Source organism: Hylobates moloch, unplaced genomic scaffold, assembly GCF_009828535.3.
Source record: "Hylobates moloch isolate HMO894 unplaced genomic scaffold, HMol_V3 SCAFFOLD_4, whole genome shotgun sequence".
Taxonomy (NCBI): domain Eukaryota; kingdom Metazoa; phylum Chordata; class Mammalia; order Primates; family Hylobatidae; genus Hylobates; species Hylobates moloch.
This window is the reverse complement of record NW_026652279.1, coordinates 31,640,198-31,652,714: the sequence shown is the minus strand read 5'-3', so window position 1 is coordinate 31,652,714 and position 12,517 is coordinate 31,640,198. Positions and strand designations below refer to the sequence as shown.

Below are 12,517 nucleotides of genomic sequence, written 5' to 3'. Positions count from 1 at the left end.
AACACTGTGGGGAAGAGTGTTTTATCACAACTTTGTCTTAGAAAAGGAAGCCAAAATTTATGAAAATAACATTTTATCTTGTATTTTAAAAAATTGGTTGGTACTCTAAGAACACATTAAGTCTTACAAAGAAAATTAAAATGACTGCTGGGTGTTTCAAGGCAGTATGGTTTCTTTCTTCCTCAATGATTGTATTATGGCAATAAAACATAAGGCCCTTCATGTTTTCCTTTTGAAAAATTATTGAAGAGCTTTACTTCTTTTTATTTTCTCTCCACGGAGTCATGATCCTGCATTCGGTTTTCCCTTCTGCGGCAGGCGGCTAGTGCTGCTGCCCCGCCCCCCATCAGGCATCAGGGGCATTGGAGGGGCATTCTGCAGCTCTCCAGCATCACTTTCATTGACTTCATGAAATCTTACATTTTTTTCCCCAAGATCTGCAACTTTTCTATGCAATTTATTTGCACTGTATGTGTGTATTAGCACATGTTTAATCTCTGACCATCAGGGGAGCCTGACAAAGATACTGACTCAGTGGACAGGGAGAGAGACTAAATGGGGACTGACTCTACAGGTGAGGGCAAATAGTTGGGAGATAGAATTTTTTTATGCTTCCTATAAAACCTCTCGTCAGTGAGTACTTTTAGGCATTCAAAAAGAACACCTGTGTATTTACCGAGCTTAAGATATAAAACACTGCAGAGCAAAAACCAAATAACTTGATTTAAAAATGGATTAAGGACCCAAATAGACATTTCTCAAAAGAAGAGATACAAATGGCCAATAGGTATATGAAAAAAATGCTCAATGTCAGTAATCATCAGAAAAATGCAAATCAAGACCACAGTGAGATACCACGTTACACCTGTTATAATGGCTATTACCAAAATGACAAAACCTAAGAAGTGCCGGCAAGAGTGTGGAGAAAAGGAAACCCTTGTACGCAGCTGGTGGGAATGGAGATTGGTGCTGTCATTATGGAAAACAGTATGGAGTTCCTCCAAAATTTAAAAATGGAACTACCATATGATCCAGCAATTCCACTTCTGGGTATTTATCCAAAGAAAAGAAATCAGTATTTCAAAGAGATATCTGCACTCCTATGCTCATCGCAGTATTATTAACAATAGCCAAGACATGGAAACAACCTAGTGTTCATCAAAGGATAAATGGATAAAGAAAATGTCACACACACAGACACACACACACGAATATGATTCAGCTATTAAAAAAGGAAATCCTGGGCTGGGCGTGGTGGCTCACACCTGCAATCCCAACACTTTGGGAGGCCAAGGCAGATGGATCACAAGGTGAAGAGATCGAGACCATCCTGGCCAACATGGTGAAACCCCGTCTCTACTAAAAATACAAAAATGAGCCGAGCATGGTGGTGCACGCCTGTTGTCCCAGTTACTCGAGAGGCTGAGGCAGGAGAATGGCGTGAACCCGAGAGGCGGAGCTTGCAGTGAGCCAAGATCGTGCCACTGCACTCCAGCCTGGCGACAGAGTGAGATTCCGTCTCAAAAAAAAAAAAAAAAAAAAAAAAAGGAAATCCTGCCATTTGCTACAACATAAGTGAACCTAGAGTACATTATATGCTGAATGAAAAAAAAAGCCAGAAAAAAAAAGATAAATCCTGTATGATCTCACATATATGAGGAATCTAAAAAAGTCAAACTCAAACTCATAGAAGCAGAGAGTGAACGGTGGTTGACAGGGACTGGAGGGTGGCAGCGGGGGAGTGGGAAGATATTAGTCAAAGGGTACAAACTTTCACTTATAAGAGGAATGAATTGTGGAGAACTAATATATAGCATGGTGACTATAGTTAATATCACTGTATTGCACACTCAAAATTTGCTTGGGGAGATTTTGTGTTCTCAACACACACACACACACACACAGAGAGAGAGAGAGAGACAGAGAGACAGAGAGAGACAGAGAGGTCACTGGGTGAGAAAAAAGCAACAAAAAGAACATTACAGACTCAATTGCTTGCTGTCTTCCAGATCCTGTTCCCCTTCTCTCTCCCCAGAGATCACTTCCTCGAATTTCCCCCTTCATGCTTTTATACTTGTACTTTGTGTAATGTACCTATAAATGATATATTACTACTTTCTATGCTTTTAAACTTTGAAAAAGAATATCCTCCTATAGCTTCCTCTTTTTTTTCCTTAATACTATCATTGGAGATTTCTCTCTGTGAATATGCTTTAGTGCCTCACTCATTTTCATGATTATGTCCCACTGTCTAAATGGACCTTAATTTACATCTTTTTCTCCTGTTGATAAACATTCGGATTAATTTTTGCCAGTCCAAAGAATTCTGCAATAAACATTTCTTTTTTTATTTTTAATTTAAAGATAGTCTCACTACGTTGCCCAAGCTGGTCTTGAACTCCTGGACTCAAGGGATCCTACTGCCTTGGCCTCCCAAAGTGCTGAGATTACAGGCATAAGCCACCATGCCTGCCTGCAATAAACATTGTTGTATGACTTCTGGAATATGTGTGAGCTTCCCTCAGGCTGTGTGACTCGAGTGCAGCCTGTGGACTGCCACTGACCCACACAGGCCATGACCAGGTGAGCACAAAAACTGAAGGTGAGCACTGAGAGGCCTGTGCAGCAACTTAACACCGCTGTGACATTTATCATGTGTTTAAAAGGGTCGGTCCACAACACACTGGAAATTTTAAACATGAGTCCTTCACTGCACGTAGCTCGAGAGCACAGCTCTAGGGAATGACCTCTAAGAGGAACTGCTGGGTTGTGAGGTATAGCTGTCACCCACTCAGCAGATACCACCAAACCACTCTCCACAGGAATTGCACCAATTCATCCACTCACCCGAAGCATTTGAAAATCCCTGTTGCTCCACATCCACCTCAATTCTTGGAAATGTCAAACCTTCAAACTGCAGGTTTTGCCTTCCATTGCATTCCTGCTGATATTGTTTGCACTTCTTACCTAAGGGTTGAAGCTCAGGTACCCACCTTTCCACAACTGTCCGCTGCTGTAGCCACTTCTCCCAGCTGTGCCAATCAGGCAGTTGAAGGCCATCTCCTTGGCGTTGAGGTGGAGGAGCTGGCTGGCCTCCACAAAGCGCCTGGTGATGTCCAAGGGGTTGGCATCCACTAAAGCAATGATAGAAAGCAACACGTGTCCCTCCTAGCACGGGGCTAATGCTTCCAGAAAAGGACCTCTGTAAATGGCCCAGGAAAGAAGGGTAGAGTGCTATTCCTAGGATATGTGGGGGTGAGGGGGCTACTGTGAAAGGCTCTCAAGCTCTGAGGACCCTTCAGGTGTCGCTTTGCTCTCCTCCCTTTGCCTGTCTCTCTTCCTACCCATAGGCCTGGGTACCGATGCTATTGGTTTCTGAAATGACGCAGCATCCAGAAGGCTCCATCACTGGTGCTGCTCTAGGTCCTGGCCTTGATCCTGGGATGACACCTTCACTTTGGAAGGACCCCAGTTCTTTTTTTTTTTTTTTTTTTTGAGATGGAGTCTCGCTCTATCACCCAGGCTGCAGTGCAGTGGCATGATCTTGGCTCAGTGCAACCTCCACCTCCTGGGTTCAAGCGATTCTCCTGCCTTGGCTTCCTGAGTAGCTGGGATTACAGGTGTGCACCACCACGCCCAGCTAATTTTTGTGTTTTTAGTAGAGTCAGGGTTTCACCATATTGGCCGGGCTGGTCTCGAACTCCTGACCTCATGATCCTCCTGCCTCGGCCTCCCAAAGTGCTGGGATTACAGGGGTGAGCCACCGTGCCTGGCCTGGGACCCTGGTTCTTATGACTCCCCCTTGTTCTGGCTCTACTGGGCTCCATCTGGCTACTTCCCAATCAGCCCTCCTGATTTGAAAACTTCACATGCCACTTGGACATGGATGCTATCTCCCCACCTCAGCATCGTTCTCACAAACACTACCCCTCAGTGTCTCTGACCTTGCACCGTTCCTATTACTAACCTTCCAATCTGGACTCTGCAAAGCTGGGGCAATGGCAGGAAAAATGGGAGAACAGGGAGGAGTGAGAGGATGATTCCAGGAGCCGCAGAGGGAAGGCATCCAATTCCTACAGCAGACCCACGGTTGCCACCTATTCCCAGCATGTGCCTCTGAGACGCCTGTCTGTAGTGGCTGTGGTGGGCACATACACAAACATCTGGGCCTTACCCGACATAGACTCCACCATGGCCTTCATCTTCAGTCTGAGGAGCTCCGTCAGCAGGTGGATGGACTGCTGCTGAAACCTGTTCAAGGTCTCCTGGTGGGCGCGCACCTGACGGGCCATGGTGGGAGAGGGGGCGGAGCATTTGGCTGCCCCAGTGGTTGCCAGAAGCACTGGACGTGGTGGTGCTGGTGGTGGTGGAGGTAGTGGCTTCTTCAGTGTGGGGACCTGCACAAAGGTGGGTTCCATGAGCACCACCAGGGGGGCTCCAAAGCTGATCTCCAGGCCCAAGATGTCGGACGGGGTAGGCACTGAAGGGTCGCTGATGAGCTCTTCCCAAGTGAACTCAAAGATGTTTCTGATGCCCTTTGGTATAGAAATGCCTGCATTCTGGCACATCATGAGGAGTTTGGAGATGTGGGCCAGCAGCTTGGGGGCCATGGCTGTGTATTGCTGGTATAATTCTAGGTTACTCTTGATGTAACTCATGAGAGGGATCTTCAGCTATAAAGAGAGCTCTCTGAGAGGTGACTTAGAGCAAAAGTTCTTCCCTACGGTGAAGGCTTGGAGATGGACAGAATGGATGTGCTGAAGTGGCCCTGACAGGTCATTGAGCCAATGGTTCCTATCCGGAAAGGACAAGAAAAGAGTTAGTCACTCTCCCCATAGTAGGGCAAGGGGATGTCCCCCGCCCCTTACCTACCCAGAGACACCATCAGAGAGACCAATGTTAGTGAGTCACTTTGGGAAGGGTCTGGTGATAAGTATGGTTCCAGGAAAGCTTCAAGGACAGTCACATAAACTGGGTACAGGACCCTGGGGGGGCTGGAGGAATGGAAGGGCTGGGGAAGAGAGAAAGGTCCCATTGCACCTTTTGTAGCTAGAGATCCGAGGGTGAAAGATCTGCTTGTGGTCAATCAATAAGAACCTGCAAGAACAAAAAGATGTTTCACTGGTTCTCTTTGGAAGCAAAGGATGCAGAAGCTCCTGGTTGCAATGCCAAGATGGGCATGGAATTATCCAACATGTACATCTGAGGGCAGACAGGAAAGAATGAGGACAATGCATTTACTAAGCTCAATCACTAATATGATTTGCCAAATTTCATCAAATCCAAGACATTAGTGATCAAAAGATGCACCATCTTATAAGAAAAAAATGAATGTAAACTGCCATTGACTGTAAGACATATCACAATTTCAGAGATGTTAAAGTTGGAAAATACATGCCTGAAAATCAATGGACTATAATAAATATTTTTCCACTTTAATACCACAGTAATGTTTACCCTGACATATTTCTACATTGTGTTTTATTCTTACCTTCTTAACTTATGCCAAAAATAGACCACTGGTTGAAGAGAGGAAGCATAAAGAACAATTTAATAAGCAAAAAAATGGCTAGAAAAACCTGTAAATACACTGGTAGAGTTTTGTAACCAGATCCCAAAAGTTTCATTTTTCTGAACAAAATGAACCTGATAGCAGTCCTTAATAATATATCAAATTAAAACTAGTCACATCTTATGCTACACAAAAATGATTTGTTTCTTGTAAAATTCCCAAGGGACTTTATGAGAGTGTGAGCCTCCGTTAAAGACTCAAGAATCCAGAGCATGTAGCAAAGATCAACCCGAGGGAGACTTAGAGAATGAGGGGTGGGGGGTCTGTCCTCTCTGCTGATGGCCATCTCCAGCATCTTGATGCAGAGTCAGCGAGTTGTTCCTGTTGTCCAACTCCAACGACCCTAACCAGCTCACTTACCAGGAAGGGCTGCTGGCCCAAGTCTTCTGACCACACTTGTCAGTGAGTGCAGCTGTCCAACCATCTCTTCGACCACCTTTTATCCTGACAATCACTCCAGCCAACACACCTATGTCTTCTTTTCCACTAGACAATGCTCCCTTTCCCTTTTCAAACTCTGTCCCCCCTGGAGCCACCCCAAGTTCGCCATTCCAGGACGGCCTACCTGGTGCCCACCTTCCGTGTTTACAGGGCAGGCTCATGGCCATGAGCTCGTGTGCCCACCCAGTGGTGAGAAGGCTATCATCTTTCTTGTTTTGCTGAGGAATCAGAGCTCTTGGTCAGGACTCACCCATCTGCAGACTCCTGGCACAGAGGCCTTTCCAAACACCACACTAATTTTTCATGGCCTCTGACCTGCCTCTGTCCATCTATCAGTAACAAAATCTCCAAGGAACACGAGCCCCAAAGAGCAAACCCTTCTAGCATCCTGCTGGTTTGCAGATACAGTGGCTTCCTACACCCATTTGTTGACCCCCTGGCATCTCCATTCCTCAGCTTTGCAGATTGGGAAAAAGAGCTTTGTTTTTGAAATGATAAGTCCACAGGACAAAGAAACCACTCAGAATCCCGGTCATCTGGGCAACCAGCCAGAGGGATCCAATCCTGACTGTGCAGGGCAGATTTTTTTTTTAAAGTCGGGACTCAAATGAGAAGAAGGAGATAACTAATATAAGTCTTGAAATATTAACTGGTTTGGGAAACTTATCCCCCCTGCCACCAGTTCCTTTGTTTTTTGAGGTTAATTTTGAAGATATATCTTACAGATAAAAGCTGAATTTTCGAACAGCTTTATTGAGATAAAATTCACATACAATCCACCCTTTTTAACATGTGTACAATGGCTTTTAGTATATTCAGAGTTGTATAACCATTTACTATCTAATTTTAGAACATTCTATTGCCCTCATACAAAACCCATCATCAGTCACTCCATTTCCCCTCACCCTCAGGCAACCATTCATCTAGTTTCTGTCTCTATGGATTTGCCTGTTCTGGACATTTCATTAAAACAGGATCATCAACTATGTGTTTTTTTTGTGTGTGACTGTCTTCTTTCACTTGCTGTAATGTTTTTTAAATTCATCCATGTTATATAGCATGTATCAGTACTTCATTCCTTTTAATGGCAGAATAATATTCCACTGTGTGGATATACCACAATTTGTTGATCCACTCATTTGTTAATGGGCATTTTGGTTATTTTTATTTTTTGGCTAATATGAATAGTGCTATGAATATGCATACATAAGCTTTTGTGTGGATGTATGTTTTCATTCTCTCACATATGTATACCTAGAAGTGGGATTGCTGGGTCATAGGGTAACTCAGTGTGTAACTTTGTGAGGGCTTGCCAGACTGCCGTATCATTTCACAGTCCCACCAGCGGCGTTATGAGAATTCCAATTTCTCTCTTTGCCAGCACTTGTTATTATGTGTTTTTGACTCTAGTGCTATCCTGGTAGATGTGAAATTATGTCTCATTGTGGTTCTGATTTGCATTTCCCTAATGACTAATTTGTATTTCCCTAGGCATCTTTGCATATGCTTATTGGCCATTTTATATCTTTTTTTTGAGAAATGTGTATTCAGATCTAAAATCTGTTTTAAAAAGCAATGCCATTTTAAATTAAATGTGAAGATAACCGATGTTTATTACTGTATATTTACATCTCTTCAAAACTCAGAGGTGACCATGTGACTACACCCTGGCCTGAGATGCAGATGAAGCTCCTGGGTAAAGGACCCTGAGAAATCTGTTTGAAGGAGGCTGCCTTCAGGGAATGAACAATTTTTTTTTTTTTTAACCAGCTGACCTCTCTAGTCCTTCTTGCCTGAAATGGATAAGATGGCTGCAGCTCCAGCAACCATTTTGAGCCACGAGGTTACCCTGAAGACGGAAACCTCGCATTAAAGGTGGCCAATGTCAACAGCAGAGCCCGGGCTCCTGATGACATTGTGGCACCCACACCAGCACTTAACCATCCACCTCCAAGCTTTTTCCGCATGCAAATGAACCTCTAATGCCTTTAAGCCACTTTATTTAGCTCTCTATTCTGGCCAATGAAAGTGATTCCCCACTGACCCACCACCATGTTAGATCATCACTCCTTCCTTTCTATTTATCCAATTTCTATTTTGTCATTCATTTTTCCATCACTGAGACATGGATCTTGACTTAAAGTAACTCAACAGTGAACAAGCAGAGCAGACTTACAAAATCGACATATGTGATAAGGGTCACACTAAAGAAAAATGTACAAAGGCCATGAAAACAAAAACAAAAAGGAAAGAACTGGCACTAGACAGTGTTCTAAAAGATGAGTAAGAAGTTGCCAGGCAGTTAGGAAGAAGACAGGCATTCTAGGAAGAAGGAACAGCACCTACAAAGAGATGGTGACATCGGAAACATGGTGGGCTCCGAGGACTACACGCACCTCAGTATGTCTGGGGTGTGGGGGGATCCGTGGGAGAGTAGCAGATGAAACTGGGAAAGTGGCCTAGAATCAGATCTTGCAGGGCCTTGTATGTCATTCCAAAGAATTTGCATCTGCTATATAATCAAATACTCCATGCAAATATTGAAATGTATTGTCTTTAATGGCTAATTGTGTCCCATATGGTCTCATCTCTGCAATTGGAGGGCAGGGGCCATGTCTTCTCTTTTACAATCTCTACAATGCTAAGCCCAGCGCTGCTACTTGCCAGAAACGGAAAAATATCTGTAGCCTTAAAGTCAGCCACATAGCCTAAGGGACCTACGCAGATGGCTATAAACAAAGCTTCAAGATGCAATTCCCACAAAGAAATGAAATGTATAAGAAATGTATAAAGGATATGAGGGATGACCATGGATGCAGCACCTTCTTCAATCAACAATCTGCTGCATGTCTCCACTGTTTCCAGTTAGCTTCTGGGACAGGGATGGGGAAGGCATGGGCCCTGCTCTCGAGGGGCTCACAGTAGAGATGGGAGACACACACACAGAAGGCTACAGTAAGTCAGAGTGTTCTCTGCAAGGCGGAATGGAAATCCAGAGAAGGAAGTGTCACTGGGAGGCCAAGAGTTAAGGTTCTCACGTCACATGAACGTGTGTTCAGGTGATGTGACCTTGAGCCCAGCCTTTGATCTGTGTGATGTTCCCAATGGCCACGTGTGACACTAGTCCCCATCTTCAAGGACTGTGAGGATTAGTGAGATGATGTGTGTGAAGGGTCAGCACACACGCAGCACACAGTTGAATGTTCAGTAAATGTTAAGTAGAAAAAAGGTCATTATTTGAAGTGGTCAAAGGCTGTATTCCAGGCGATGGGCACAGCTCTTGTACAGGCTGAAGGCTCCAAACAGCCCTGACAAGTTTGTGGAACAGCAAGGAACTGGATGCCGCTACAGGATAGTGTAGAGGTGGGGAGGGTAGGACCAGGTGAGAGGAGCCTGAGCTTGATCTTGTAGCTGATGGGAAACTACTGAAGTTGGCAAACAAAGGAGGCATCTGCATTGTAGGGTGCTCCTTCCGCTGCTGGCAGCATGGAGGGAAGTGTGGTAGGGTGAGTGGATATGGACAGCTGCTGCTAGGGGTTAGCCAAGGATGTGAGCTGCACCCATAGCACACTTATTTCTGCCTACGATCAAAAAGGATGTTCAGGCCGGGCATGGTGGCTCACACCTGTAATCCCAGCACTTTGGGAGGCTGAGGCGGGGAGATCACCTGAGGTCAGGAGTTCGAGACCAGCCTGGCCAACATGGTGAAACCCCGTCTCCAGTAAAAATACAAAAAGTAGCCAGGCGTGCTGGTGCGTACCTGTAATCCCAGCTACTCAGTAGGCTGAGGCAGAAGAATCGCCCGAACCCGGGAGGCAGAGGTTGCAGTGAGTCAAGATCGCGCCATTGTACTCCAGCCTGGGCAACAGGAGCGAAACTCCCATTCCATCTCAAAAAAAAAAAAAAAAAAAAAAAAAAAAAGGATGTCCAGTCCTAGGAGCACCTGGAAGGGTATAAAAATGCACAGACCCAGCAAACTGCCAGGGCTACATGGTGGTGCTAAAGCAGGACAGGGAGGAAAAGGGAAGACGTTCTGAATGAGCTTCAGGAAAATCAAGGGTACCCGGCCAGAAGGCAGCTGAGGGGAAATGGGCATAGATTTAAAAGCAGAGAGAGGGCACACCTCCACCCCTTTACTGGCACTGATCCAAAACACATTTTTTGGTCAAAGTATACACAGCTGTATACTTAAGAAGAAAATCAAACTAAGCCTCCTCAGGTTATCTGGTCATGGCATTCTCTGCTATTTTCTCTAGTTTCTGGCTCTCTGACTTTAATCAGAAATACTTCTGATAAGGGCAGCAAGTCCAGATGTCAGCACGTGACTGCAATTTATGAGCAGGCATGGCTTTAGGCTAGGACAGGTCTGAGAATCAGCCCTCACGAGATGCATAAAAGAAATGGAGGTGGGCCTAGGAAAATTAATAGATGCTGTTCTCTGTACTGTTAAGCATATAAAACAGCATTCTGGACAGATGCTTGGCACAGAAAAGGAAAGAAGGGCTCTGATAGAGAGAAGTGGATCTTAACGTGAGCAGGGTCAGGGCCACTGCACGTAAGATTGAGCTTAACTTCATGGGAAGCCAATGTTAATGTGACACTGGAATCTCATGGTGGCCATCCTGGAGTGGATTCTCAAGGAGATTCACTGCGGTATCAAAGGGTCCTTACTGTGATGGGTCTCCTGAGAAGACCCATCAAGAAACATAAAATCGACCATCTCTTTGACCCAGTTATCCTGCTTACGAAAGTGGCACCCCAGGGGACAGTTTCAAAATGGGGGGAGGAGTGTCAGGGAAGGTATCTGTATAAAGATCGACGTTTGTTAAACCATACTAAAAGATGCTTATAGCCACTTCATTCCCTATAGTGAAATAATGATGTACATTAAGCTGATGAACTATTAGGCAACAATTAAAAATAACTAGGAGGCTCAGTTTTAGAAATGTTAAAGAAAGAAGAACCAAATGGTGTGTATACACTGATTACACATTCCATGGAAACCTGTACAGATCATAAGTTGGACACAGAGATACAAAGCCTTTTCTTTTTAAGGAAAAGGTGATTATTTTTGGAAAAGCAATAAAACCTGGGTTCCCAGCAAAGACAGTGGCACAGTTATCAGACTCACTTGCAACCTGGGAGACCTGGGCTGGGAGCAAGGCCCACTCTTGTATTTTTTGGTTTTCAAAAACCCTGAACAACTATGGCTGTGCGTGGAGAGGGTGGTGTGGGGTGGGGTGCAGGGAGGTGGACTCTGTTCAACCTCAGGGAATAATGACCAAAAAAAAAAAAAAAAAAAAAAGGCAAGGGTGAGGGGGAAGGAATGCAGTACACCCCACAGAAAATGCTTAAAACCTGGCCAAACTGTTACCAAGCATGTGAGCTTTCAGAGTTAGGGAGAATGTGGCAATTAGAAATGTAGTGGAGGGCCAGGTGCAGTGGCTCACACCCGTAATCCCAGCACTTTGGGAGGATGAGGCTGGTAGATCATCTGAGGTCAGGAGTTCGAGACCAGCCTGGTCAACATGGGTGAAACTCCATTTCTACTAAAAATACAAAAATTAGCCAGACATGGTGGTGCATGCCTGTAATCCCAGCTACTTGGGAGGCTGAGGCAGGAGAATCACTTGAACGTGGGGAGTGGAGGTTGCAGTGAGCCACTGCACTCCAGCCTGGGCAGCAGAGTGAGACTCCATCTCCAAAAATAAATAAATAAATAAATAAATAAATAAATAAATAAATAAATAAATAAATAAAAAATAAATAAATAAATAAATAAATAAATAAATAAATAAATAAATAAAACAAAAGAAATACAGTGGAGAAAGAAGCTGTTTCAATTGAGGGTGGAACAGATGTGATATTTCTGGCCACTCCTACCACCGGACAAAAGCACACTTACTATGAGTGACTATATAGATGCAGCCTGGAATTTACTAAGAAACACCATAACAGAACATCAATAGGCCAGGGTGACAGGTTTTCACTACAACACCTTACTTCCTTTGAACATTGGATTTTCTGGTTTTCCTAGACAATGACCTACACCAATCACACCATCCCTGGCCTCTCGCCCCCAGTACACACACGTTAAACATGAAGATAATGTACACAGCCCACCGGGACAAAACACCTCACCCAGCCAGCTAACAGGGGTAGGCAGGATGACTGTGGTAGTTTCATCTACTCTCATCTTTTCAGTGGGTCAATGAATTCCTTTCAATGATCATCACTCACCTTAGCCATGTAGTTTTTTACAGGAACTGCTTGCCAAATAACCGACTTAGTTCAATTTACTGACTTAAAAGGACACAGTATGGCATGGGCTACTCCAGGTTGTGTTAACTGTAAAGACCAGTACCCATCCCCGTTCCAAATTCTAAACTCTACTACCTCATCTGTATGTCACAACAAGGTCAGCTGAAAACCTCCCTGTGGGCTGCACTTGAGCTTTCACAGAGAATAAACGACCTCACAAGTCTGGCAAATGTATGGCTAAAC

At 44.5% G+C, this 12,517-nt stretch overlaps 1 protein-coding gene across 9 annotated transcripts in view; it reads right to left on the bottom strand.

The window, feature by feature from the left end:
- CUNH3orf20 (chromosome unknown C3orf20 homolog) overlaps positions 1-12,505 on the bottom strand; it is an 85,380-nt gene extending 72,875 nt beyond the window's left edge. For 4 of the 9 annotated variants that reach the window (XM_058437306.1, XM_058437309.1, XM_058437311.1 and 1 more), the window contains exons 1-4: positions 12,254-12,505; positions 5,041-5,097; positions 4,175-4,794; positions 2,994-3,134 (exon numbers count right to left, since the gene is read on the bottom strand). In XM_058437306.1, the coding sequence (XP_058293289.1) occupies positions 2,994-3,134; positions 4,175-4,658 (625 nt within the window). In that variant the 5' untranslated portion in view covers positions 4,659-4,794; positions 5,041-5,097; positions 12,254-12,505. The other 5 variants (XM_032149798.2, XM_032149799.2, XM_032149801.2 and 2 more) reach the window with 5 other exon arrangements.
- Between the last annotated feature and the right edge of the window lie 12 nt (positions 12,506-12,517).